We start from the raw sequence: 24187 nt of genomic DNA, 5'->3' as shown, positions 1-24187 counted from the left end.
CTCCAGGTGTGTCAAGAACTTCGCCGCCCTCTCCGTGCCCCCTTTCCTCCGCTCTCTTGGTATGGCGGCTGCGTTTTCAAATGCTGCGCCGTTTCCGCCCTCCTTGGGGGTGGGGCACGTTCCTCCTGACGTCAAGGGGTGGGGCTAGCGTGCCTCCACGCCCGCTCTCTCTCCTTGCCCCATGCAGCTGCGGCGCCGCTCACCGTGCTGTCCTGCCTGGTTAGCCGCCGAGCGGTGTGGGAGCAAATGGCGCATCGCCGGGGCTCATCCCTTCTGGCGCTGAACAAAGCCTGTTCGGTGGGGGCTGCAGTGCGGGGCGAGGGCGCCCCGTCACAGTAACATACATAACATAAAGCAACATAACATAGGAGCATTTCCACTGGTGTCCTCACACAACCAAATTCCACCGTGGAGCGTGCGTCCTCCAGCCCCCTGTCCCAGCTCTTAGCACCCTCCTGAACCCCAAACCACTCATTCCTAGACATAGGTGGGGCATTGGAAAAGAAGCTTGGGTAGGGTTGTGGGAGAGGTTTGTTTTGTGAGACAAGAAGACTGGCAGATAGATTTGGCCCATGGTCTGCCTAGTGACTATCTCTGCCCTACCCTGTGAAGATGGACAGACAAGTCTTAAGGTTAGAAATTCATTCAATTTCCTTAGAAATCAGAAGATTCTCATTGCGGATGTCCCAAAGGAAGCACACATTATGCATAAAATGGAGTAGTGAAGACCTGTTTCTGTACTCAGCGCAACACTAAGCTAAGATCATTCTGTTCACTTGGACACTCACACAATCTAATTCAAAGTACACTTCTATTTCATAGCACAGATGCAAAGGCACTTGATAATGCCTAGCCACCTACTCTGCTGTGACTGATGCTTATTATATGACGCTTAATAGCCTCCGTGGATCCCCCTCTCTGTTTGTTTTATGACTTACTACCTTTCTGGAGCAGGCTTACAGTTTGCATTAGATGTGCACACAGTGCTTAGCACAATGGGACCACTATCTCTGACAGGGCCTCTGCATGGCTATCAGGTTAGTTAGCCTCCTGGCTAACACATCAGGCTTGAACCAGGCATCTACAGAGGTGCTAAAAACACGTGCTGCTACCTCTCCTGCTGAAGAGCCAAGGCTGGGTAGCTGGGAACTGTAATAACTTATGTCCTCATGGCACAGAGGGAGAAGACCTGTAACTTACCCAGGGGAGCCAACAGCCCTCAGGGGGCAGGGGCAGCTCCACATTCTTGGAAGGGGTGGTGCCTTTGGTAGAAGGGGTAGGGGCCGCGGGAGTGAGTGCACCACACTGGTCCCCTCAACAGCCCTCAGCATCACCCAGAGTGCAGCACAACTCCCCCATCCCTTAGAGGCACCTGGAGCGGTTACACAGTGCTCTGGGGGCAATTTAAAGGGCCCAGGGCTCTAGGAGCTACTGCTGCCACAGTAATGGTGATGGGGGCTGAAGACTTGGGCCCTTTAGAATTGCTGGGCCTGGGGCAATTTCTCCCTTTGCCTCCTCCCTTCCCCGTCGGTGGGTCAGAACTCACCAGAAGGCGACACTACCACAGTGCTACTACTCCATGAGTATGTTGTGTACGTTACCCGGTTTTCCAATGAATCTTCAAGACGTTTGCTTCCCTCTCTGAGCCTAGGAAGTGGCCTTCAACAGGGGGAGGAGAGCAGACACTGAACCCGGGCTTCAATGACAGCTTGCTGCATGTGCCCATGTTTTTTTAAAGTTGGCCCTATCTTGCCACCAAACAATAGCAGTGAAGCGACGTTTTTGTGATTCTAGCATAAGGACAGTGCAGCACAAATGGCTTCAAGACAAGATGTAGACATGGGAAGGCAGCATAGGAAATCTTTACATGACCATATTCCTTTGTGGTGGCTTTAGTGAAAGCTAAAGGCCAAAGTAATTTAAGGTAATTTTATTACCACAAACAAACAGATTTTAATCTTGAATAGTTTTTATTAGACACACAGGCAGGGCATGCAGAAAGAAAAACAAACCAGTTCATCAAGGTAATTTCTTCCGCCTAGCAAAAAGTCAGACAATTTTCTCACTTTCTTTCCTCAGAAATGTGTGTTTGATCTGTGTAGCCCTGACCTGTGCTCTGTAATATAATTACCTGCACTCTTTGAAGGAAGCTGTGGAATTGAAGAACAAAAAAACAACTTCGGCTAACATCATGATTCTGTACCCTTTCAACATCTCACTGATCTACAGTATTGTTTCCTTCAACGGAGAAAGTACATTTTAGCACACAGTCTGTAATTAACCATCCTTTGCAGGGTAGGATTATGCATTGTTGGCACAGAAGGGTCTCTAAATTTAAGAACATAATCTGCACATCTGTCTTTGTTCAGAACTCCTACGGATGGATGAGAACTGTTTGTGGAGACTGAGGGTAGCATATATGTTCTTTGACCGTAACCTCCTTCTAGGTGCAGGGACCATAGTGCAGGGACTATGTGTGCTCCATAGATCTGAGCCCACATCTGATGCCCAAAGAAAGAACGGAAGTAGCACGTGGCACTCAGAGAACATAGGAATATAACAACATAAGAATGGCTGTACGGGGACAGATCAATGTCCATCCAGCTCAATAGCCTACTTTCTAACAGTAGCCAGTGCCAGATTCTTCAGAGGGAATGAGCAGTCTCAGCTTCTGGCAGAGCATACAGTTGCATCCCTGACCACCTTGCTAAAAGCCACTAGTGGATTTATCCTCTGTAAATTTAGGACGACACACTATTGTGTCAGACCTACTATTAATTTAATTGGGGGTCCCTGATTCTTGTGAAGAGGTGAATAACATTTCCTTATTCCCTTTTTCCACACCATTTGTGATTTTGAAAGACATCTTTAATTTAGGCTAAGTTTTAGTCACAGGTATTTTTAATAAAAGTCTTGGACAGGTCCGAGGCAACAAACAACAAATCATGGGCCGTGACTATATACTCCTGACTAAATGTTGGGTGCTACGGTGGAGATAAGTGGCCCTGGGTATAGCAGTTGCTTAGGGGCAGTCTGGGATCCTTGCTGCTGCTGGGAGTGGGAGTTGGCAGGGCGGCAGGCTCCCTACAGCTCCCCAGAAGCAGCAACATGTCCCTTCTATGCAGAGACCTGGCCCAGGAGCTCCACTTGCTGCCTCCATCCCAACCGTTGGCTCCACAGCTACCAGTGGTGGGGCACCATGGCTAATGGTCCCTTTGTGTGCTAATGTGACAGACTAATTGGAAAGATCACAAAGGGACCATTAGCCACAGCTAATGTGCTGTGGGAAAGGAGCCTGCATGTGGACGCCGCATGGAGGACCCCCTGGCTGTGCCTCCACCTAGCAGCCAAGGCAAGGACATGTCACCGCTTCGGGGTGCCTTGTGAGGTAAGTGTCACACAGAGTTCTCACTTGCCCCCACATCCCAACCCCCTTCCCCAAGTGCCCTTCCACACCCACACTCCTGCTGATGCTGCTGGTGCAGTGGACCAAGACTGCCCAGCAGCAGACGATGCAGCTCACCCAGTGGCTGCCCAAGCCTCTGGGCCAGCCACACTGGCCACTGCAGAAATCATGGAGGTCCTGGAAAGTCATGGAATCTGAGACTTCTATGACAGGCATACAGCCTTATCTATAAAACCTCCACTTAGGCATCTCTTTTCTAAGCCAAGTCTTTTTAATCTCTCCTCACATGGAAGCTGTTCCATACCTCTCCTCATTGTAGCTGCTCTTCTCTGTACCTTTTCCTATTTTTTTTTAAAGATGGAATTACCAGAACTGAATGTGGCAGTCAAAGTGTGCAAGTACCCTAGGTGTTGGAGAGGGGAACAAGCACTCCCTGGCTTGAAGTGGTTTCCATAGGGTTTACAGTTGGTTCAATAGCTACCAATACCCCCACTATAAAAACTGTTCCAGTACCCCTGGCATATACCATGGTATTATGATATATTCTATTCTAATAGTTTGTCATATTCGGTGAGCTTTGTTGACTGTTGCTGCACATTGAGCAGATGTTTTCAAAGAATTATTCATGATGACACCAAGATCCCTTCATTGTGTAGTACAGCTAATTTAAACCACATTATGTTGAATACGCGTCACAATAAATATTAAATAAGCCATCACTTACAAGTTCTTCACATCAGTAATTCCTCGAAAGGCCTTCCTTGGGATTCCTTGAATTTGGTTTTCACTTAGATCTCTAAACAAGGGAAGAGAAAAAACACATCTCATTAACAAAGAGAACATATTTCTCTAACTGCATTGAGGTAACAGAATGTAACCAGTTTGGAGACTCCAGACTTGCATGACTTTGGCAAAGAAATTCCAATATTCCCTTTATTAAAAAAATAAAGTTGTGCCTCTTATTAAAAATGGCTATAAAAGTAACAGTGTCAGCCACATCTCTAAATATTCTTTTATGAGCTATCATATTAATTAGTGCACGTAAATCATTGCCACACTATTTGCAATGCAATTGTGCACCTCAGCTTTATAATCTTTTAATTTTGGTGCAAGTGTGGCTTTTTACCATTGTTCATGGGGGACAGTATTAATCTACTTCTTTAAAATGCAAATAAGGTTGACACATTATCTTAATAAAATGCCGGAGTTTCTATGATCAAATCATCTTCAATTTCTGTAGACGCTGAGGCTACGTCTAGACTAAATCCCTTTTTCGTAAAAGGGATGCAAATAGACATATCGCAATTGCTAATGAAGCGGGGATTTAAATCTCCCCCGCTTCATTAGCATAAAAATGGCTGCCGCTTTTTTTCGGCACGGAGCTTTGCCGGAAAAAAGTGCCAGTCTAGACACGGATCTTGCAGAAAATAAAGCCTTTTCCGAAAGATCCCTTATCCCTTATTTTAAAGATCTCTTAAAATATCCCCTTATTTTAAGAGGGATAAGGGATCTTTTGGAAAAGGATTTTATGCTAATGAAGCGGGGGAGATTTAAATCCCCACTTCATTAGCAATGGCGATACGTCTAATTTACATCCCTTTTCCGAAAAAGGGATGCAATCTAGACGTAGTCTGATAGCTTAACTAGAACCTGGATGAACAGAATCATAGGGTCAAATAATTTATTCATCCGAATTGCAAAGTAAGGTAAACAAATGTGTGACCAGTTTTGTTCAGAATTAATTGTGCTGTGTGTCAATTAGAAAAATGACATTTTTAATCTGCACTATCACCCCTTTAAGATGTCTTCTTTGCAGATTACTCTCAAATTTCTTTGCCCTTAATTTTTTAGAATTTAATAGAATTTTAAGCTTTGCATTAGAGACAGCACAGGTAGCAATGTCCATACTTCAGCTTGCCAAACTGCTAATATAGGCATGTCCACACGACTTCAGCGAGTATGTCTTGCAGCCATGGTTGACTGACTTGCTGGAGTGGGACTTGCGTTAACACACTGAGGCTACGTCTAGACTACATGCCTCTGGCGACAAAGGCATGTAGATGAGGCTACCAGAAATAGGAAAACGAAGCAGCAATTTAAATAATCGCTGCTTCATTTAAATTTACATGGCTGCTGCGCTGAGCCGACAAACAGCTGATCAGCTGTTTGTCGGCTCAGCGCTGTAGTCTGGACCCGCGGGTGTTGACATCAAAGTCATTTGTCGACCACCCAGGTAAACCTCATCCCAGGAAGCATACCTGAGTGGTCAACAAATGCCTTTGATGTCAACAATCGTGCATCCAGACTACAGCGCTGAGCCGACAAACAGCTAATCAGCTGTTTGTCAGCTCAGCGCGGCAGCCATGTAAATTTAAATGAAGCGGCAATTATTTAAATCGCCGCTTCGTTTTCCTATGCCTCGTAGCCTCATCTACATGCCTCTGTCGTCAGAGGCATGTAGTCTAGACGTAGCCTGAAAGAGGCAACATGGAGGTTTTGGCTCTGGCTGAAGCGTGGCCTCCAGAAGGGGGTGAACATCAGAGGCCAAGCCTGAACAGAAAATCATCTGCATAGCTACTTTTGACACACTAGCATGAATCTATCAACCTAGGCTGTGAACTCACACCCAGCAGCTGTGTAGACGTACCCTCTATAACCTTTATTGATGTGCTTATTACAGGAAGTCCCCGGGTTACATGGATCCGACTTACATCGGATCCCTACTTACAAACGGGGTGAGGCAACCCTGCACTAGCTGCTTCCCCCCAGCAGACCAGGGAGACGCGAAGCTAGCGCCCCCCCAGCAGACCAGGGAGACGCGGAGCGGCTTTTCTCAGCAGACACCTCAGCTTGAGAATAAAGGACTGAGGGAAGTGAGGTGTGGGAGAATAAAACTGAGCTCTGGAGAAATGTTTGGCTAGAGTTTCCCCTATATGTACCAGTTCCGACTTACATACAAATTCAACTTAAGAACAAACCTACAGTCCCTATCTTGTACGTAACCCGGGGACTCCCTGTATTTTGCCAAACTAGATCAGTCTGTGTTGAAATTTTTCACCCTGGGTGTCTGCCAAAACAATATCAGTTTGTGTTGACCTTTTTCATGCTGGGTATCTGCTGGTGTCTGCATTTTTCATGCTGCGTGTCTGTCTTTGCTAAGAAGGTCCAAAGTTTCTAGGCTTAGGAGCAACAAGCTGGAAATATGGAAGAAACAAGTTGGGGTCAGGCATTTGAGTGTCCAGAAAAAAATCACTCAAATGTGGCCTAGTCATGAACCTCCAGGAATTACCTTACACACATTCTCAGAAGTTTGTTAAGAGTTTGGCAGTTATGCTCTCTGAAAAGTCCGTCTGCAGGGAGCATGTGCAATCCACACACCTAGTGGGTGTGGTTCACTATTCCACCTAGTGGCACTTGGACCACTTACAGAGCCAATGAATGAGTGTACTCTACTCTGAGGGCCAGCTGCAGAAGCTCATGCGCTAAGGTCCAAACATGCCAGGTTCACTGTCACCTCATGGCGTTACACATGCTCCATCCCCTCACAGCTACTAAATGCAACTCCCTGCACCATCTCCAGACTGTGACTGAGCTTGGCTTATTCAAGGCTTCCCTGGGAGACTGATCCTCCTGGCATTGAGAGCAAGGAGACTGTCTCTCGGGTATTCCTAGAGCTCCCCATGCTGGCACCCAATCAGCAACGAGTAAGAGGAGGCAGCTTGGTTCAAATGCAAAGAAACAAAGCAGGGAGTGGAGATAGGTACCTGAAGGCAGAAGGGAGGGGGGAAGACTAAGGAGGGGTAGAAGTTGGGGCTGGGTGAGGAAAGGAATGGGAGAGAGAGTATGGAAAAAGACAGAAACAAAGGGTGCATCTTCACTGCACCGCTATTTCGAACGAACTAATTTTATTTCAAAACAACAATGCGAGCGTCTACACCGCCATTCCGTTATTTCAAAATAATTTTGAAATAATGGACGGGTTATTCCAAAAACTGTAAACCTCAAGTTATACCTATTGTGAAATAGCTATTTCAAAATAGGGCACGAGTATATGCTCCACTGACACTATTTCGAAATACCTCTCACCAGTGCCATTCTAAATTATTCCTCCCCAGTGCCTCCTGGGGCTCTAAATCAAGATAGCACATTAGGGAAGCCTGCCTCTGACTAATTTTGAGGCTTCCCTATAGCGTAGATGTGCTATTTTGAAATAAGCTATTTCGGAATAACTTATTTCAAAATAGTTGTGCAGTGGACTGGAAAAAGAGACTGGAAGAAAGACAGGAGCAAAAGGGAGGAGGTAACAAGACCAGGACAGCACACCTCAGAGTCTATCAGTTTGTGTGATTATTATGTTGTGTTAAAACATTCATTATGATCAAAGGAATTTGCTCTGGCATGACACCAGAAGTCTGGTTTTCAAGTGATTATTAAAAGACAAGTGGCAGCAAACAGAAGGCATGCCACCAGATATCTTTTTCTTTTAATAGATTATGTACTGCTGTAAAATCCCAATCCAGGCTCCACCAAATTAGCTTTACTGAACATCAGCCTTGGAATCAGAGCTTTTCACAAAAAGCCCATGCTGGCTTTCCAGGTCAAACTATGTTACCAAGTAATAGAAATGTAGCTGTGTTAGTTTGGTGTAGCTGAAGCAAAATACAGGACTATGTAGCACTTTAAAGACTAACAAGATGGTTTATTAGATGATGAGCTTTCGTGGGCCAGACCCATTGGGTCTGGCCCACGAAAGCTCATCATCTAATAAACCATCTTGTTGGTCTTTAAAGTGCTACATAGTCCTGTATTATGTTACCAAGGGCTTTCTTCTGTTTTCTGTAAGGGGCGCACAGAGAAACAGAAAAGGTGGCGGGTGCTATGTCCTTGACGTCACATCAGACTAATTCAATTTATACCAGGCATCTAGGCTACACCAAATTCTTGCAGGAGACACAATTTTTCATTCAGACTTTCACCCTCAAAAACATGTTGCATACAAAAGACACTTTTTCAAATTAGATCCAAAATCTTTATGACCTTCTCAATCTGTTTGTCACTGATACATGTGGCAACCCTTCCCCCCCCCCCTCCTTTCTTTTGTTGCTTGCTAATGACAAAAAAGTCAGCTGTTTGAAGATAGAGCTTCATCCTAGACAAAGAAATCTGCAACCATCATATATGGAAGCAAAGGGTAGTTCAGACCCAGATCAACTTCACACCTCCCCTGGAGCAACTGGCTGTTGGTAATGGAGTGTCAAAGGGTGATTAAGACGTGGAAAAAGAAATAAGGGTTGAAAGCCAGAGAAGGGCACAGACCAAAATAAAAAAGGGCTTTAAAACCAGTGAAATGAGACTAAATCAAATTAATCCAGAAAAATATCTTAATTCAATGGACGGATCAAGTTTTTTTTATTGTGTATTGCCTGAAATCACCTTCAAAAACAAAATCCTGGTTTCAAGCAATACTTCTTACAAGATAGGAGAGGAACAAGGCTAATTTATGCTATTCCTTCCACTTTCTCCCCATGCCTAAGCTTTCTCTGCAGTCAAGTAAAAAACAGGAGACTGTAGGAAATTCATCCATTTTCTATGACTATCTGCTTGTAAATTGTATTAATTTTATTTTCCATTGAGGCTCTCTCTTCTGGCTAACAATACTGCCTCTATAAATCTCTAGGATTGTGTATTGATTTCATAAATACCTCTAGTGATCTGACAAACTGACAGCTTTAATGGTGTTACTGATGCAGCGTAGAGAAAAAGTTCAGGGTTGCTTGCTTCATTTTATGTAGCTGCCCTTTCACAATTACAAGCTTGCCTTTCTGAGGTGGTTACTAATACTGTGTTTATCTCTGCTTGATCGCAGTATGCCAAATCATTGTTAAGCACCTTTCATAAGCAAGTAAACTACCACCAGATCCATCCAAAACACTTTACAAAATCTGTCTATAATGTATAGAAGCTGAGTTCTAGCCAATCGGTCACAGAGTTTATTTCATTCCATTTTTGTTAGTCTTCATTGTTATATTGTTCTACAGTAAAGGAAGCATCAAAAGCTCTCTTGTGAATATTAACCCAAAACAGAAAAAAATAAAAACGACTAGCAAACAAAAGAAAAACTTGCATAACTATTTGCTGGCAGAAACAGTGGAAAAATAGATAAAATAAAATATTACAAAATAAAAGATTTATTAGAATTTTGTAATAAAAATATCAAATTATTAATCACAATGCAGTCCTGAATCCCTACATAGTAGTTTTTATCCATCTATCTCAGATACTGTAACAGAAGGTACGATTCAGTTGTATAATTTCTGATCAAGGAAGTTAAATGAAATTAATTTAATCTGTAGACAAAAATATTCACCCCCACCATTTAGACAACAGGTACAGCCCATCAAATATCACTCAACTTGAGGGTCTGTGAAATGGGAAATCTAAAATGTGTTATTGAGCTTCTGAAAGCCAACTATTAAACATTTTATCCTCAATGGGCCATCTCAGACAGAAAGCAGCAAGACCAAAACGTTAGTGATTCTGTAGGTAACGGGGGGAATGAGGAGGAAAGGAGAGGGGGACCAGTTTGGAGAATGGGGTGTTTTCTTTAGAACAAGGCAGGAGCATCTGGACATTCATTCTGACTTGTCCAGAGGTCTTTGATAACTAGTTTTTTGTTTAGGTTGCATGAGGGGACGAGAGCACAGCCTGGACTTACTCTTGGGACATGTTAGGTGCCTGTTTTTGGCCTTGTCTACACAACGCAGGAGTGAACACGGGAGGGCTTTGAATTCTAAATGTGCATCAAGGTCTAAATGTGTATTAACTGGCTTATGTAGGCCTTGCTAATGCATATTAAATATTCTAGAGTGTGCATTCATGTAGTCCATTTTGTACAGTACATTAACACACATTAAGGAATGCACACCAGCAGGGTCTACTCAAACCAGGTAGTGCATGGCCTATTAGCGTGCACAAGAATTTACACCCTCCTGGTAAGCATGTGATCTGTGTAAACAATAGATCTTTTAATAGATCTTGGTTTATTAGGAGATCTACTACTGCATGTGAAAGTTTCGGTTCAGCCTCATGAACCGTGGTACAACAGACTATCTAAAAAGCATGACAGCAGTACAAACTAAAATTTCCTACAATGACATGATTATACTGCTCTGAAATGTGAGTGTAATATTTATATACCAGTGATTTATTTTATATTTTTTTTTTTTACAATTATAAAAAATGTGAAAGAAAGCAATTTTTCATGAATAGTGTATTGTGACACTTTTGTATTTTTATGTCTGCTTTTGTAAGCAACTGAGCTAAGGTGAAAATTGTGGGTATACAAGACAAATCAGACTCTTGCAAGGGTTATAGTGGTCAGGAAAGGTGGAGAGTCATGCTCGAGGAAACAAACTGCAACTTTGAAGGGAAGGTGCTGAAGAGTAAAGGGTTACTAGAGCCAAATGTCACGCCATCACTAAACTTTAAACTTGTCACCAGAGCATGGGTAAAGCCATCCTCTCCTAGCAAAGTATGTTGCTAAAGGCTGAGTCACACATACCAGGGGAGAAACCTGAGACTAACCAAGCAATAAAGGTTGACAATAGGGTTAAGTAACTAACAGCTTTTACAAATATTAATTTTAGCAACATGCTTCTGATAAACTCAGCTATTCTCCTCATTTCACAGATGGGTAAATAGAGGCACAAAATTAAAACAACTTGGCTAAGCTGCACAATGTGACTCAGTAGCACAGTGGCTAGCTGACAGAATCCAGAAATTGGGCTTCCATTTCCCAGCTCTTCACACTACACCACAGTCTAGTCTAGACTAGACCCAACACTTGATAATTATTACACTCGTAATTACACTCGATAATAATTACACTCGTAATTCATTAAAACACTTTGGACATAGATTGACTCTGTTTGCAAACATAATGCTTCACTCAATGTCACATAGGAAATGCAAGAGCTTTAATAAAAGGATCAGGGAAAACAACAACAACAGCAGCATCAAAACCCACTAGCATCACTAAGTGGCTCCACAGCCTTGACTTAAGTGCTGTTTTCTAGGTTTCTGCGTTAGCACTCCCTGGTGCATCCAAAGGGAGATTTCAAGTGCACAGCAACAGATTATATCAGGTCTATTTTTTTAAATGTACGTTCCAATAGTGAAAGAGCAACATGAATCAGTTAATTGAAACACTTGCTCTACACATACACACACGTCTCTAAGACACACACACGTCTTTAAACGTAAAGGTGTAAAAATACCTAAATACAGAACCCGTTTAAAAAGTAGCATCTAAATTGCAACATCGTAAAAAGAAATGCATGTTGATGAAAATCACATACACTGACAGGCTTGAGGTTTTTGCTGTCTGTTTTGTTATTTTAAGTCTTTGTGTGCTGAAGAATTACCTGCCATCCATTTCTTGTGTGTCCAGTCCCCAACATTAAAAAGACTAATTTAAAACAGAGAACTAAGAAATTGGGTTGATAAATATTTATTTCTGTTGAATCATTCTGTTGCATGGTTCCTCTTTCTAAACCGGAGTGAAGGACGCCACAGGATGCAGTAATATTTCATAAAGAATCTGATTTGCCTTTTCAGATATGCATAACGCTTCGCTGGCCCCCCACGCTTGGCCCATGCTAGCTGATTCTTGCTCCTGTGGCTTGGCTTGTGGGACTGTTTAATAGCCATGCAGACCAAGTGTTTGGTTGCAGATTGAGTGCTGGGATCCTCCCAATTCACAGGGTCCACTTCACAGGAACCCAGCCTGAATGTTTACAACACCCTGCAACTTGAGGCTCATGAGCACAGGTCAGCTGGCATGGGCCATCCACGGCTTAACTGTAACGTAGACATACTCTCAGACTTAAAAAATCAAGAGCACATGGTCCTCAACCCAACATACATCTGCTGTGATCTGCTATTGAATGTAAACTGAAAACAAAGGGAAAATCTGGGTAACTTGAGATGGTCCCTTAAAATATTTGTTTTATTTTATCCACAATCCCATTGTTCAATTGTATAAAGCAGTAAAGTCAACATTCAATGACACTTTTAGATTGCTGAAATAAAAATCTGAGCCAAAACTAAACTGATTAGACTGTAAGTCGGCTTGATAGTAACTAATTCCTCCCATGGGCAATCCACTAGCTTCAGTCATAAAGATCACAAGGATGACAATGCTTGGTTGTATTTCTCAGTGCAAATGAGAGAAGAGCAGGCATGCTGGTTTCCACCAAGTATTTCTGCTTTTTGATAAAAGTGAATGGAACAAATGAAACTCAGAAGAACTCTCCAGCTCTATACTCTACATTCTTTCCCAGGTTGCAAGTTGACAGGAAAGCTGCTTTCTAATTTCCTGTCTGATAGTGGCAGAAAGAAGGAGAGAAGCAGTTGCCCCTATCACGTCCTCCTGGGCTGAATAAAGGTTGAGAGAAAATGGCCATGGAAAAATGAATCTGAGAAAACTAACATAAAGAAAATAAAATGTTGACTATTTCAGGTTCAATATATTGAGTTCAGCTAACTGGATTAATCCCAGGGTTTGCCTTGAAATTTTTCTTTCTGCTTTCAATCAATATCTTTATTTTATGAAAAATGTTCTTACCAGTTCCAATATTACGTACTCTAATAATTAGGCCCCTGACAAATGTATGGTCCATTTTGGCCAATTTCACAGCTAGGGTATTTTAAAAATCATAAATGTCATGATTTTAGCTACTGAAATTTGAAATTTTGATGTGTTGGAGTTGAGGGGTCCTGACACAAAAAGGAGCTGGATGTATGAGAGTTGGGGGGAGAGTGTGTTAGCTTATTGTAGCGGTGTTGAAGTACTGCTTCCCTTACTTCTGTGCTGCTTTTAGAGATGGGCAGCTGCACGCCAGGAGTCTAGTTCTGAAGACAGAGCCCCCATCAGCAGCAGTACAGAAATAAGGACTGCCACCCTTACTTCCGCACTGCTGCTTGCAAAGTTTGGTCCTCAGTCAGCATCTGACACTATCCAGATGCATAGCTCTGAAGGCAGTTGCCCAGAAGTACTGGTGGCATGATATGTACTGTTTACTACTGTGCTGCTGCTGGCAGGGTACTGCCTTAAGAGCTGGGCACGGGTCAACAGCCACTGCTCACCAGCTGCTCAGCTCTGAAGTCACTGCAAAAGTAAAGGTAGCAATAATATGAACTCCCTCTTAAAACAACCCGGTGATAGCCCTGAAACTCTCTTTTTGGGCCAGGGCGCCCCATTTGTACAACACTGCTCTTCCCCATGAAATTGGTATGGCATAAGGTAAAAGCACACAAAAGACCAGATTTCACAGCAAGGGAACACAATTCATGATCTATGATGCATTTTTCATGGCTGTGAATTTGGTAGAATCCCACCTACAGTGAACAATAATTGCATAATTTTAACTATCATGACATTTTTGTAATTCAGAGAATCAATACAGTGCTCTGGTATTACAGCTTCCTTGATAAACGGGTTGAAATTCATGACTGTGTGTGTGAGAATGATAGTGTTAGTAGATTGCAAAAGCAAGAATTAACGATATCCCGATGCACCATTCTTATATCTGTATCTGGTCTGGCTGTCTGGTTAATAATCAGTCATTTTCAGACATTTGTTTGTTGGTGTATTTGTTGGAAAATAAATTCCTTAGTTTTCATGCAGGCAAAGATTTGCTAAATGTCTGTAACCATTATCAGAAGCATTTTCTTTCCATTCCAGACTAGAGACAGGCTGGTCTAGCTTGGGAAAGGCCAAGTACTTTTATCACTTGCTCACTGCAATTTGTCTCATTTTGAAATACTTTTATATTCTACAGCATGTTTCACATAAACACCATCCCCAAATGCCCTAGGGTAGGTCTACACTGCAATTAGACACCTGCAGCTAGTCTGTGCCAGCTGACTCGGGCTTGCAGGGGTTGGGCTGTGAGGCTGTTTCATTGCAATGTCGACTTCCAGGCTTGGGCTGTAGCCTGGGCTGTAAGACGCTAGGAGTTGGGAGGGTCCCAGAGCTCAGGCTGCTCCAGAAGCCCCAACATCTATACTACAGTAAAACAGCCCCTTAGCCCTACCCCTGTGAGCCTGAATCAGCTGGCCTGGACCAGTCAGAGGGCTTTAATTGCAAAGTAGACATACATCCAGAATTGAACAATGCATTTATGGAGCTAAACAGTTACAGATGGCAAAAATGACCAAGTGAAATCACAGAAGAAAAGATACGTTTCTAGAAAGCACATAAGAATAAAAGATGTGAATCTGAGAGGTGGACAACGATACAGGAGGGCTCTTTCAGAAAGCAGAAGCTGCAGAGAAGAGAATCCTTGCGCCAAGAACATCCAGAGTATGAGAGAACACAAAAGCCAAATGAAATGACTCCCAAAGGGAGAGGGAAGGGGAAATGGAAGAGAAGGTAACTGAAGGGAAGACACTGGGTAGGAAAAGAGAAAGACATTTGCTTGGTTACAATTGTAACAAGTTACAGAATGTTTTAAAAACAAAGATTGACCATTCCTTGCCTGTGGCCGCTACATCCTCAAGGAAGCCTTGGCATCCCCGAGGATTTTATTAGTCTGTAGCAGACCAATATACTTCAAAACCAGTGTAAATAAAAAAATAATCAAACTGGGGACCATTACAGTAGTTCCAGAATGCACAGCTATTGCCACGGAGTCCATTCTAAGTGCTGCAGTTTCTTTTTGCTCATCAGCTAAATCCAGATTAGAGAATACAGGCAAGGATTATGGGCACTGCTACTATGACAGTCTGCAACCTGAACCAGCCACCTCACCCCTTGCTGCCACAGAACTCTTCCAGGCGAAAGAAGGGAAATAGAAAATTCAAGTTGTGTGTGTGTGTGTGTGTGTGTGTGTGTGCGCGCGTGCGCGTAAAAGAGAGAGAGATGAGTAAGTAAGAGGGAACTGGGAATGAATGGCTCAGAAGATGAGTGGATGTGAGATATAGGAGAGCTGGGAAGTAAGGAAATGGTGTGGTGGGTTTCTGATGTGTATAACAAACAGGTGCAAAGCAGGGGTGTAACCACAGGTGGGCCTGAGTGGGCCAAGGCCCACCCCCCATTTGGCTCCCCCAGTGAACCACAGGCTCAACCCTGGCACTCTAGCAGGGAAGCAGGGCCGGGGCTTGCTCCACTTCATCCTGGTGCTCCAGCTTACCCCCCTCATTCCTCCTGTCCCACTTCTCCTGCCCCTCCATTCTTATCCACCCACCAAAAGTCAGGGCCCACCCAAGTGGACCCTTCTGGCTACTGGTGCAAAGTACACATTTGTAAGAAGATCCGACTCTGTGAGACACACAAAAGCCCACTCATAACCATGTGATGCAAATGATGAGGTGTCTGTGTCGATGTTATGGATGACCCAGCAGATTTTTGCAGGCCAGATATATTTTTCACAATTTCTGCAAGGCTAAATTAATATACAGCATTTGTAACAGCTAGATGCTATTATCGTATAAATATTACTATTAAAGTATTTTCTAACTCCTGTATGAGGTGGGCACAAAATGTTACCGCATTTCATAGGTGAGTTAACAAGCCATACAGCCAGCTCTTTAGAATAAGTCAAATGTTCCTGGCCCCAGTACTGCAGGTATGCCAGATTTGTTTCTGGCGGATAGCATTTTCCAGCTTGAAACTGCAATTAAGGCCAAGTTTGCTCACTGTAACAGCAGTATGAGCGAGCAATGGTAAACCCAGAACTCCTGTCAGCTCCTCTACATCCAGTGAAATGCTGATTCTATGACACTACTAGATGTCAAGTAAAGAAGATAATAGGAGAAATTGCACTTTTCTTCCTGTCTTGAGAAAGCATGTACGACACTAACTACTGACCTGGTTACATACCGACATCCTAAGAACTACAGTATTGTGACTGTTACTTTGTGGAGGCAGCAAGCATTGTAATGTCATCTCAGCTTTGATGAAAGGCAGACAAAACTTGCCTCCTCCGCCATAGGGAACACACAGACATCAGTGGTGACTCAGATGTATAACACAAAAGAGTTTTCTGTCTTGTACACTGAACTGTTAAAGATGATTGTTCTTCTTACTAAAAATAATACTACTGGAGGGCAACACTTTCTGAGAAAGCCCCATTCTTAAAAAAGAGAACACAGCTGCAAGCTACCTAATAGAAACCTTGTGACACAACTTCATAGATGAGAGATGCCTCCCATTTACTACTGCTAAACCAGTTGCTAGAGCATGGACGTTAGCATTTCTTCCTTGCTGGTGGTTCTATTGTGGCACAATTGATATTGGCTCTACACTCACCATTCACACAACACTACAAAGCACTAACCCAAGACAGCACATCAGTGTGTTCTTTAAGGATTGGCATACTGAATATATTCTGAGCTTGGAGGTGGAGGTGGGGGTGGGGGGGAGGAAGAATTAACATACAGCCATGTAAAGACACATCAAAGCATTTTCTGCTTTTTCAGCAACAGCCTTCTCCTGTTCCAACATCAAACTTAAAAAAAATCATTATCTAATAAAAATCTTTTTTTACCCAGGGTTTCAATTTCACACAGCCTTATGTGTAGGCTTGATTTTACACAATAAGCAGCGTAGTTAATGGGACCGCTCAACACATAATGTTGCAGTTTAGTAAAACCACTGTAGAATGCTGAAAGAGCAGTATCTTAATTTTAGTTTGCTTTATCCCAATTATGGGGCTTGCTGATTTTTTGTGTTGTGTGCATTTCAACCACAGCAAATATCACATAGTTTTGCTGCCCAATTCTTGTGCATTTAGTAAAATGCTGCAAATTTTTGGATAACAAACACTGCAGCGGAACCTCTGATGCAATCCAAGACAAAAATCCATTAAACTCAAAATCAATCAAAATATTTGTCTCGTGGGTTTTTGGAAAGTATTTTTTTTATTTTGTTATTTTTAAGTAAATCCGAGTAAACAATATAGCATTGACCCTTTAAGGAACCATATTTGTTCTTCCTCATTGGCTTTTATAGTTATTCATGAGGTTCTCCCCAAATACTACAGCAACAATGAACACTGGTGAGATAATCACTTGTACAACTCAGTCCTTTCAAAGCAATCAAACATTTAACTTGTGTATTTTTTCACCTCTTAACCTTTGGCAATTTATATACACACATCCAAGTTCACTTCATCAATGTATAATTTCACTTTCAATCTGTTCCTCTTAACAGTCAACTTCAGCAAAAGTTCAGGAACAGGATAAGAGCATTCGAGCATCCGCGTATATGGATGTGGATATTCACTGATCATTGTTGCAGATGCAGAAGCTGACACCGATTTTGTACCTGTGCAGGACTCCATCTGCCATGGCAAGAGGTACTTTCTATTTCCAAAATGGTACAGAGTGTTTTTTTGATGTGAACTTTAGTAGGAATTTATCCTATTAAGTAAATCTCTTATTAGTGATTTAGGCACTGACATATTTTTGCACTACAGTTACTGTCAAAGCAAGATGAAATAAGGCATATGTCCTAGTTAAAAATCACTGATTTCTATTAATGCATTTCCATTACACAGCTTCCTTTGTCCAAGAGAGATTACAACAGGCTACCTAGTCTAAAAGAAACATATGTAACCCAATGAGCTAGGACCAATGTACTGACATCAATGGAAAAATAAATCATTTTCCATCACTTTCTAGTTACTAAGAAATATTCCATTGTTGGGGGAACAGGAAGAATTTACAGGTTTCTTACTGCTTTTAAGATATCAAAATTTAGTAAAGGAAATAAAATCAAAACATAGGTGCTTTAAGTTCTGATTTCTTTCTGAAGGTCATTAAAGGAGTAATATCTATACTATTTAGATGTTTTACTGAATTATATTAGGAAAAAAGCCTTCTGTATTTACAACAAATTCTAAAGAGTAATCAGTAAGCAATCTCTCTCCTTTGATCTACATGGAACAAAATGATACCTGAAACCACCGCTTGTATGATTTCCATAGATGGAAAAAATTAAATATTTCATATATTTTTAAAACTCATTCTTCTTTACTTTTAAGAGACAAACAGACTTGTGGAATTTTAGAAAAAAAATATGTTGAATATTAAAATTCAACTGTATCTCCTTTGCATATCTAATTAAGGGCCCAATTTTACTTTCAGTGGACGAGCACCAGACCTTTACATATCCTTTACTCGGTTAATTCTGTGAGTTTTTATGATGTTAGCACTGAAATTTGAACAACAATGAAAACAGTGCACTTTCTTGATATCCTCCACAGAAATACAGTTCCTGAGTCAGCCATGCTCAGAACCTATGAAATATTCCTCTTTAGTATGGACTAATTCAACCATTTCTTTATGTAGATTGAATCCTGAGTTCTGTAAACCTTTAATCATGAGAATAGTTTCCTCAATATCATAGGGATAAAAAAATTAGCGTGAGTCACAATCTCAGAGCCTCTTTGATCATGAATGTTCAGCAGAGGGGCCTATTGTTTAATTTATTTGTAAAACCAACACACGCATGTCTGAGGTTGTAAACAAGAAAACTAATAATTATAGTGGGTGACATCCATAGCGCAATTAGCTACATGCCATTTATTATGGTGAAGCAGAAATTACTCTCAAATTATTTTAATGCCACCATGTGAAGAAAAAAATTCCGGTTGCAGTTTATCATAAAGCTATTCTGTGGCAAAAAAAGACATCAATGCAAGATTCCAATTCCACAACTCTCCAATATTATTATTTGTTATATAACAGCATTATTTAAAATCAGTGGATAACCTGTATATCTTTTGCCAAAATATCTCAAGGCAACCCTGCAGATTAGTATGGGGAAGCTCTGAGAAAAAGAGGGGTTTGTATATTGTTTGCATTCTTATTCGTAATATTTTTAGAGTCAGATTCCAAGGCCAAAGAGACCACTTATATCAGTATTTCTTAATTTTTTTAAGACTGAGGAACACCAAACAATAAATTTGTTATGAGGAACACCGTTTGAGGGTGGCCATTTTGAACTCTGTTGTTCTCCGTGGTACACCTCCAACTGCCTCACGGCACACCAGTGTGCCACGGAACACAGTTTAAGAAACACTGACTTAAATCATCCAGTTTATTTATTTAAAATATTTTTATACTGCTTCTCTATTTGAAATATTCGAGGCAGCCTACAAACATTTTAAAAACACTGTCACAGGCCACTGATACCATGCAGCACCCTTGCACAAAACCCAGCACCAAAAATCAGACAATATATTACAGCTGCAGGAGACTGAACCGATGTACCAGGAGGCACTGATGTACACCCATGCACCAGACCTCTATAATGACAAGTATTTCATGGAGCTAATTCCAACATGGGACTTGCCCTTAGGGTTGCCAGATGGTTTAACCAAAAATACCGAACACTCCCCCACTACAAAAAAAAAAAAACACACTGGGGAAAAAATTCTGTTGAGGGGGAAAAAGGGGGAGACCAAAGTTGTTGAGAACCCCCCCCCCCCCACAAAAAACCAGCATTAAAACAGCATTAAGTGCGTGCAGAGTCAGAATAGGGATAGCAAGAATGGAGAAGTTGAGCACTAAGACCCAGGGAAGGCATTGTTTCCCCTTACTTCAGTTCTTTAGGATTTTTGCTGGTGGCCATTTTGTTTTCTTGATGGAGCCAGAACACAGCTTCCCTGCGGAACCAGGTAAGCAGGGACTCCTGGGGTGGCCAGGACCCTAGAGGGGGCCCAGTTGTTGTAGGGTTGCCAGGTGTCCAGTATTTTTGCCTCCTGGCTGGGGAAAAAAATAAGAAAATACCGGACATTTCAGGTCAATACCAGACACCTGGCAACCCTACCTGCCCTGGGTGCAGCAGAAGCAAGTGAAAACCTCCCAAGTTCCTGCCTATCTGCCTTGGGAGAAACTTCCTTCCTAATTCTGCATATGAAGATCAGTTAGCCCCTGAACATGTGACCAAGAACCAGACAGGTAAGATGTGAAAGAGAACAGATAGAGCCACCTCAGTACACTTGTCCAGCCCAGCCCCTGTCTCTTCTCTAGCTGTGGTCACTCATGATGAAACAAAACAAAACCAGAAAGCCCTAGTGGAGAAAATACCTTCCTGACCCCGTTCAGGTGACCTGCTGAACTCCTGAGGCATGCCTTTTGGGAACACGAGACATAACCCAGCATGTCCCCCCCAAGAGCTATTGAGCCCAGCCTTCCATCATCACAAGCAATCCTGTCGTACAATCCCACACATAGATTTATCCAGCTTCTATTTTTTCCCTCACGTGTGACTTTATATTTTAGTGGCAGTGAATCGCTTCGTTTGCGAAAGCTTTTAAGAAACACTGAACATGTAAGTAGATATAGTTTGTCCTGAGAGGGAGAGGTCTGTGTTTAGGGAGGTCATAGCATATTGTGGGTGCTGATGGAAACAATTAATTATGAATATAAACATGTTTGTACTTTTAATCATTTGTTCCATGTGGAGATGATATTTCGGCTTATTAGACCAAGATGTATGATCTCATGTGGTTTATCCTATTGGGGGTATTCCCATAAAAAGTAACTGCATAAGCAGGAAAAGATTCTTCCTTCATATGCCAGACAGCCTGAATTCAACCCAGAGCCTCATATGCTGCTCAGTTACACCCACTGAAACACAGAGAAGAATCAGGCCTAACATCTGTGCACTCATCACTGAGGCAGCATGAACTCTACAAACCTCACTGCAATGGTTTCCCATACATAAGATCAAAGATTCATTGAAGCGTGACCCCCGTCATTCCCTTTGAAAATTACCAAGACACAAACACCTTGAGAACTCCATTAGATTTACTCGTGTGTGTGTGTGTGTGTGTGTGTGTGTGTCTGAAGTGTAAGGTGGAGTGGGAAAGCTTTACAGTGTGGTACATATTATAGTATAGTACAAAGAGACAGGAGTTCTTTAATCTTGTTATCAAGGATGCCTGCATGCTAACCATCAGTTGTGTGAATACTTCCTCTTTCAGCTTGCACATTTTTAAATGATAGGACCTCAAGAGGTTGTCCAGTTCGGTCCCCTAAACCCATGGCAGTACGAAGCATTATCTGGATGATCCCTGACAAGTGTTTGTCTAACTTGCTTTTAAACATTTCCTATCCCCTCCGTAGGCCAGGGGTTTTCAGTGTCGGGTTGTGGACCCACCTGGGCAAGCCGCTCGCCAGCTGTGAGACACTTTATTTATAAGTGTCCATAGGCACAGCACTTCGCAGCTCCCATTGGCTGCAATTTGCCATTTCCAGCAAAGGGGAGCTATGGGAAGCAGTTTAACCACCTGGGCAGCTTGGAAAATTTTCCTAATGTCCAACTGTAATGGGGCAATTGCCCCTTGCTGGGAATAGGAGTAGTTAAAGCTGCTCAGAGGGAGCCTGTGCAGAACCCTCGAATCAGAGAAGGGTTCACTAAGCGAGCCAATTTGGAGGGGGCTTGTTGCAGCAGCCAATCAGGGCTTGGTGGGGGTTGTATAGAAAGGGCTGCTCAATGGAGCAGAGGGCAATCTGCTTGGCCTTCTGGGGAGAAGAACTGGCTGCCCAAAACACCTTAGCTAGACTAGCATAGGGCAAGGTAGCAGAATAGAAGAAGCTCCTGGAGGAAGAGCAGATAAGGTGCTAAGGATGTGGGGGAAGTGGCTCTGGGAGAAGAGGCAGCAAAGGAGTTGAAGGAAGGACTGTGAGAGGGGCTGCTGGCTATAGGGTCCCTGATGCAGAGTAGCCTGAATCCACCCTCCCTTTGCCCTCACTTGCCACTGAAGGAAGTGAACAGCCCAGACTGCAGTTTGCCTTTGGAGCCATGGCCAATGAGGCGAGTGGCACGAACATAGAGAGCCTACTCCTCCCAGAAGTGGGGAGACAGCAAAGACAACAACATGGTCAGCGGGGTGCCATGGGTCCAGGCGCCGGAGGCAGCAAAGCAGGAGTAACAGCGAGGAAGACAGCACTGGAGGAGGATGCCCGGAAGAACGACTTGAGCTAATTCCAGGAATGCCAGCAGGGGGCACCACAGTGGGGGAGTCTCAAAAAATGTGCAGCCCTCCCAGAACTAATTTCCTTGGCAGTTATGCAGATAGAATGTGCCAGTTTCAACTGCTGCCTGAGCAGTCGGTTGCACATATTCAAAGCCATGTGAAGGAAATTGGGGGACAAAGATTAGACCAATGAAAAAAGTATGACATAAATATTACTTCACTAGGAAAGCCTTCCTTCCACTTGGTGCCCACTTTACGTTGGCTACAATAGTTCACACTAGGGTTCCACTCTCCTAAAATTCACCCCCACCCAGAAAGATGTAGGTGTGTATTATTTAAAGCCACAAGAAAAGGCTCTTGTGACACATTTCAAGTTTTAGTCCTGAAGAAGACAAGGAGCAAGGGCACGACTCCGATTAATCAGCAAATGCCTTGCTTCAGCGCGCTGCAAGAGGATTTATTTACATAAAGCCACTTCCAGAAATGAACTCGACTTTCCTCTGAGTCACTGTCAAACATGTTACTGGATTTCAGATTGACAATGTCAGCTCAGAAAATTAAATTAAGGGTAAAAGAAGCTGATGGCTGAGTGGGGAGAGGGAGGAGGCTCCCTCCTTTCCGCCCCCCGCAGGGCAGACTCCAGCAAGAGGGAAGCAGGAGACGTCCACATGTTCCTGTTTCATCTTTCTATATTAATAAGAAACCACAGAAGAATGACAAAGATTGTCAAATCCCAAAGCAATTTGATGTCATCATCCTAGATGGGTTTCAATTTCAATACCGGTGTCAATTTAACTTCCACTTTAGCTATGTGAGCCTTCAAAACAAACTACTCATACCAACAGTTTTTAGCTTTTAATTAGCAAAATCCCTAAAGTTAAGAACAAAACTGGTAAACAGCCAGCTTTTGAAAAGTCTGTCAAAGAACTGCTGATGTAAACAGGACGGAATGGTTCACAAGGAAATCTGTGTGTACACAGCTGAATGGTTTGTTTTACCTTCAAATACACTCGTCTGCACTTCTAAAGGAAAAATGATCTGCAAACATATATCAGGAGAGCTCCCATTGCCCCTGATACCAGATCCTTAAGTACTGTCAACTTCTGATTACGTTACATTTCAAAAACATATGAACAATTTAAAGCTGTATTGTTGTTGTTTGAAGCTATTGTTAAGTCTTTTAAAAACCTTTCTGCGAGTAAAACCTTTGAGCTGAAGAAATCATCCCAGAGCATTCTTCCAATAAAATCAATGCAACTTCAAAGAGATTCAAAAACATTTTCTAGTATCAGCCTATAAAGTAAACCAAGCAGGATCTCTCCAGGTCTGGAAGCAAGATACCTACTAGCTTAGCTTCAGTATTGTGTAATTTTATGTTCTACGTTGTGTTTGTTGTGAAGCATACTTTTCATCCTCATGTATATTTTAAGCAATTTATAACTGGCTTTCAAACATTCTTAAAAACATACAATAATTGATACTAAACATATTTAGGATCGTCTGACTATTGATAAGTAGTTTTTATTATAAATATTACCTTTTAAATATTTTGTTCAAATATTGCACATACACTTACATGACATTGAAAGTTTTCAGTCTACTATATGTTATATCACCTCTTTTTTCCCAGCTACCCATCTTGAAAGATAACAGTTAAGGGACATAAACTGAAGGATAGCTCAGTCAGCTGCAAGGAGAAAGTAAATGAATTAAGGTTGAAATTGCCAACCTCTCTGATGCCAACTAGCTACTCTCCTGGCCAAACTGGATCCTACAGGAATTTTTGCAC

General features: G+C 42.3%; 1 protein-coding gene across 1 annotated transcript in view; it reads right to left on the bottom strand.

Moving 5' to 3' along the window:
- Positions 1-24187, bottom strand: part of SLIT3 (slit guidance ligand 3) — a 795269-nt gene that overhangs the window by 361511 nt on the left and 409571 nt on the right. The window contains exon 5 of the mRNA XM_006115755.4: positions 4131-4202. Coding sequence (XP_006115817.1) covers positions 4131-4202 — 72 coding nt within the window. The remainder of the gene's footprint in view (positions 1-4130; positions 4203-24187) is intronic.

This window comes from Pelodiscus sinensis, chromosome 17 (genome assembly GCF_049634645.1).
Source record: "Pelodiscus sinensis isolate JC-2024 chromosome 17, ASM4963464v1, whole genome shotgun sequence".
NCBI lineage: Eukaryota > Metazoa > Chordata > Testudines > Trionychidae > Pelodiscus > Pelodiscus sinensis.
This window is presented reverse-complemented; position numbering and strand designations above follow the sequence as displayed.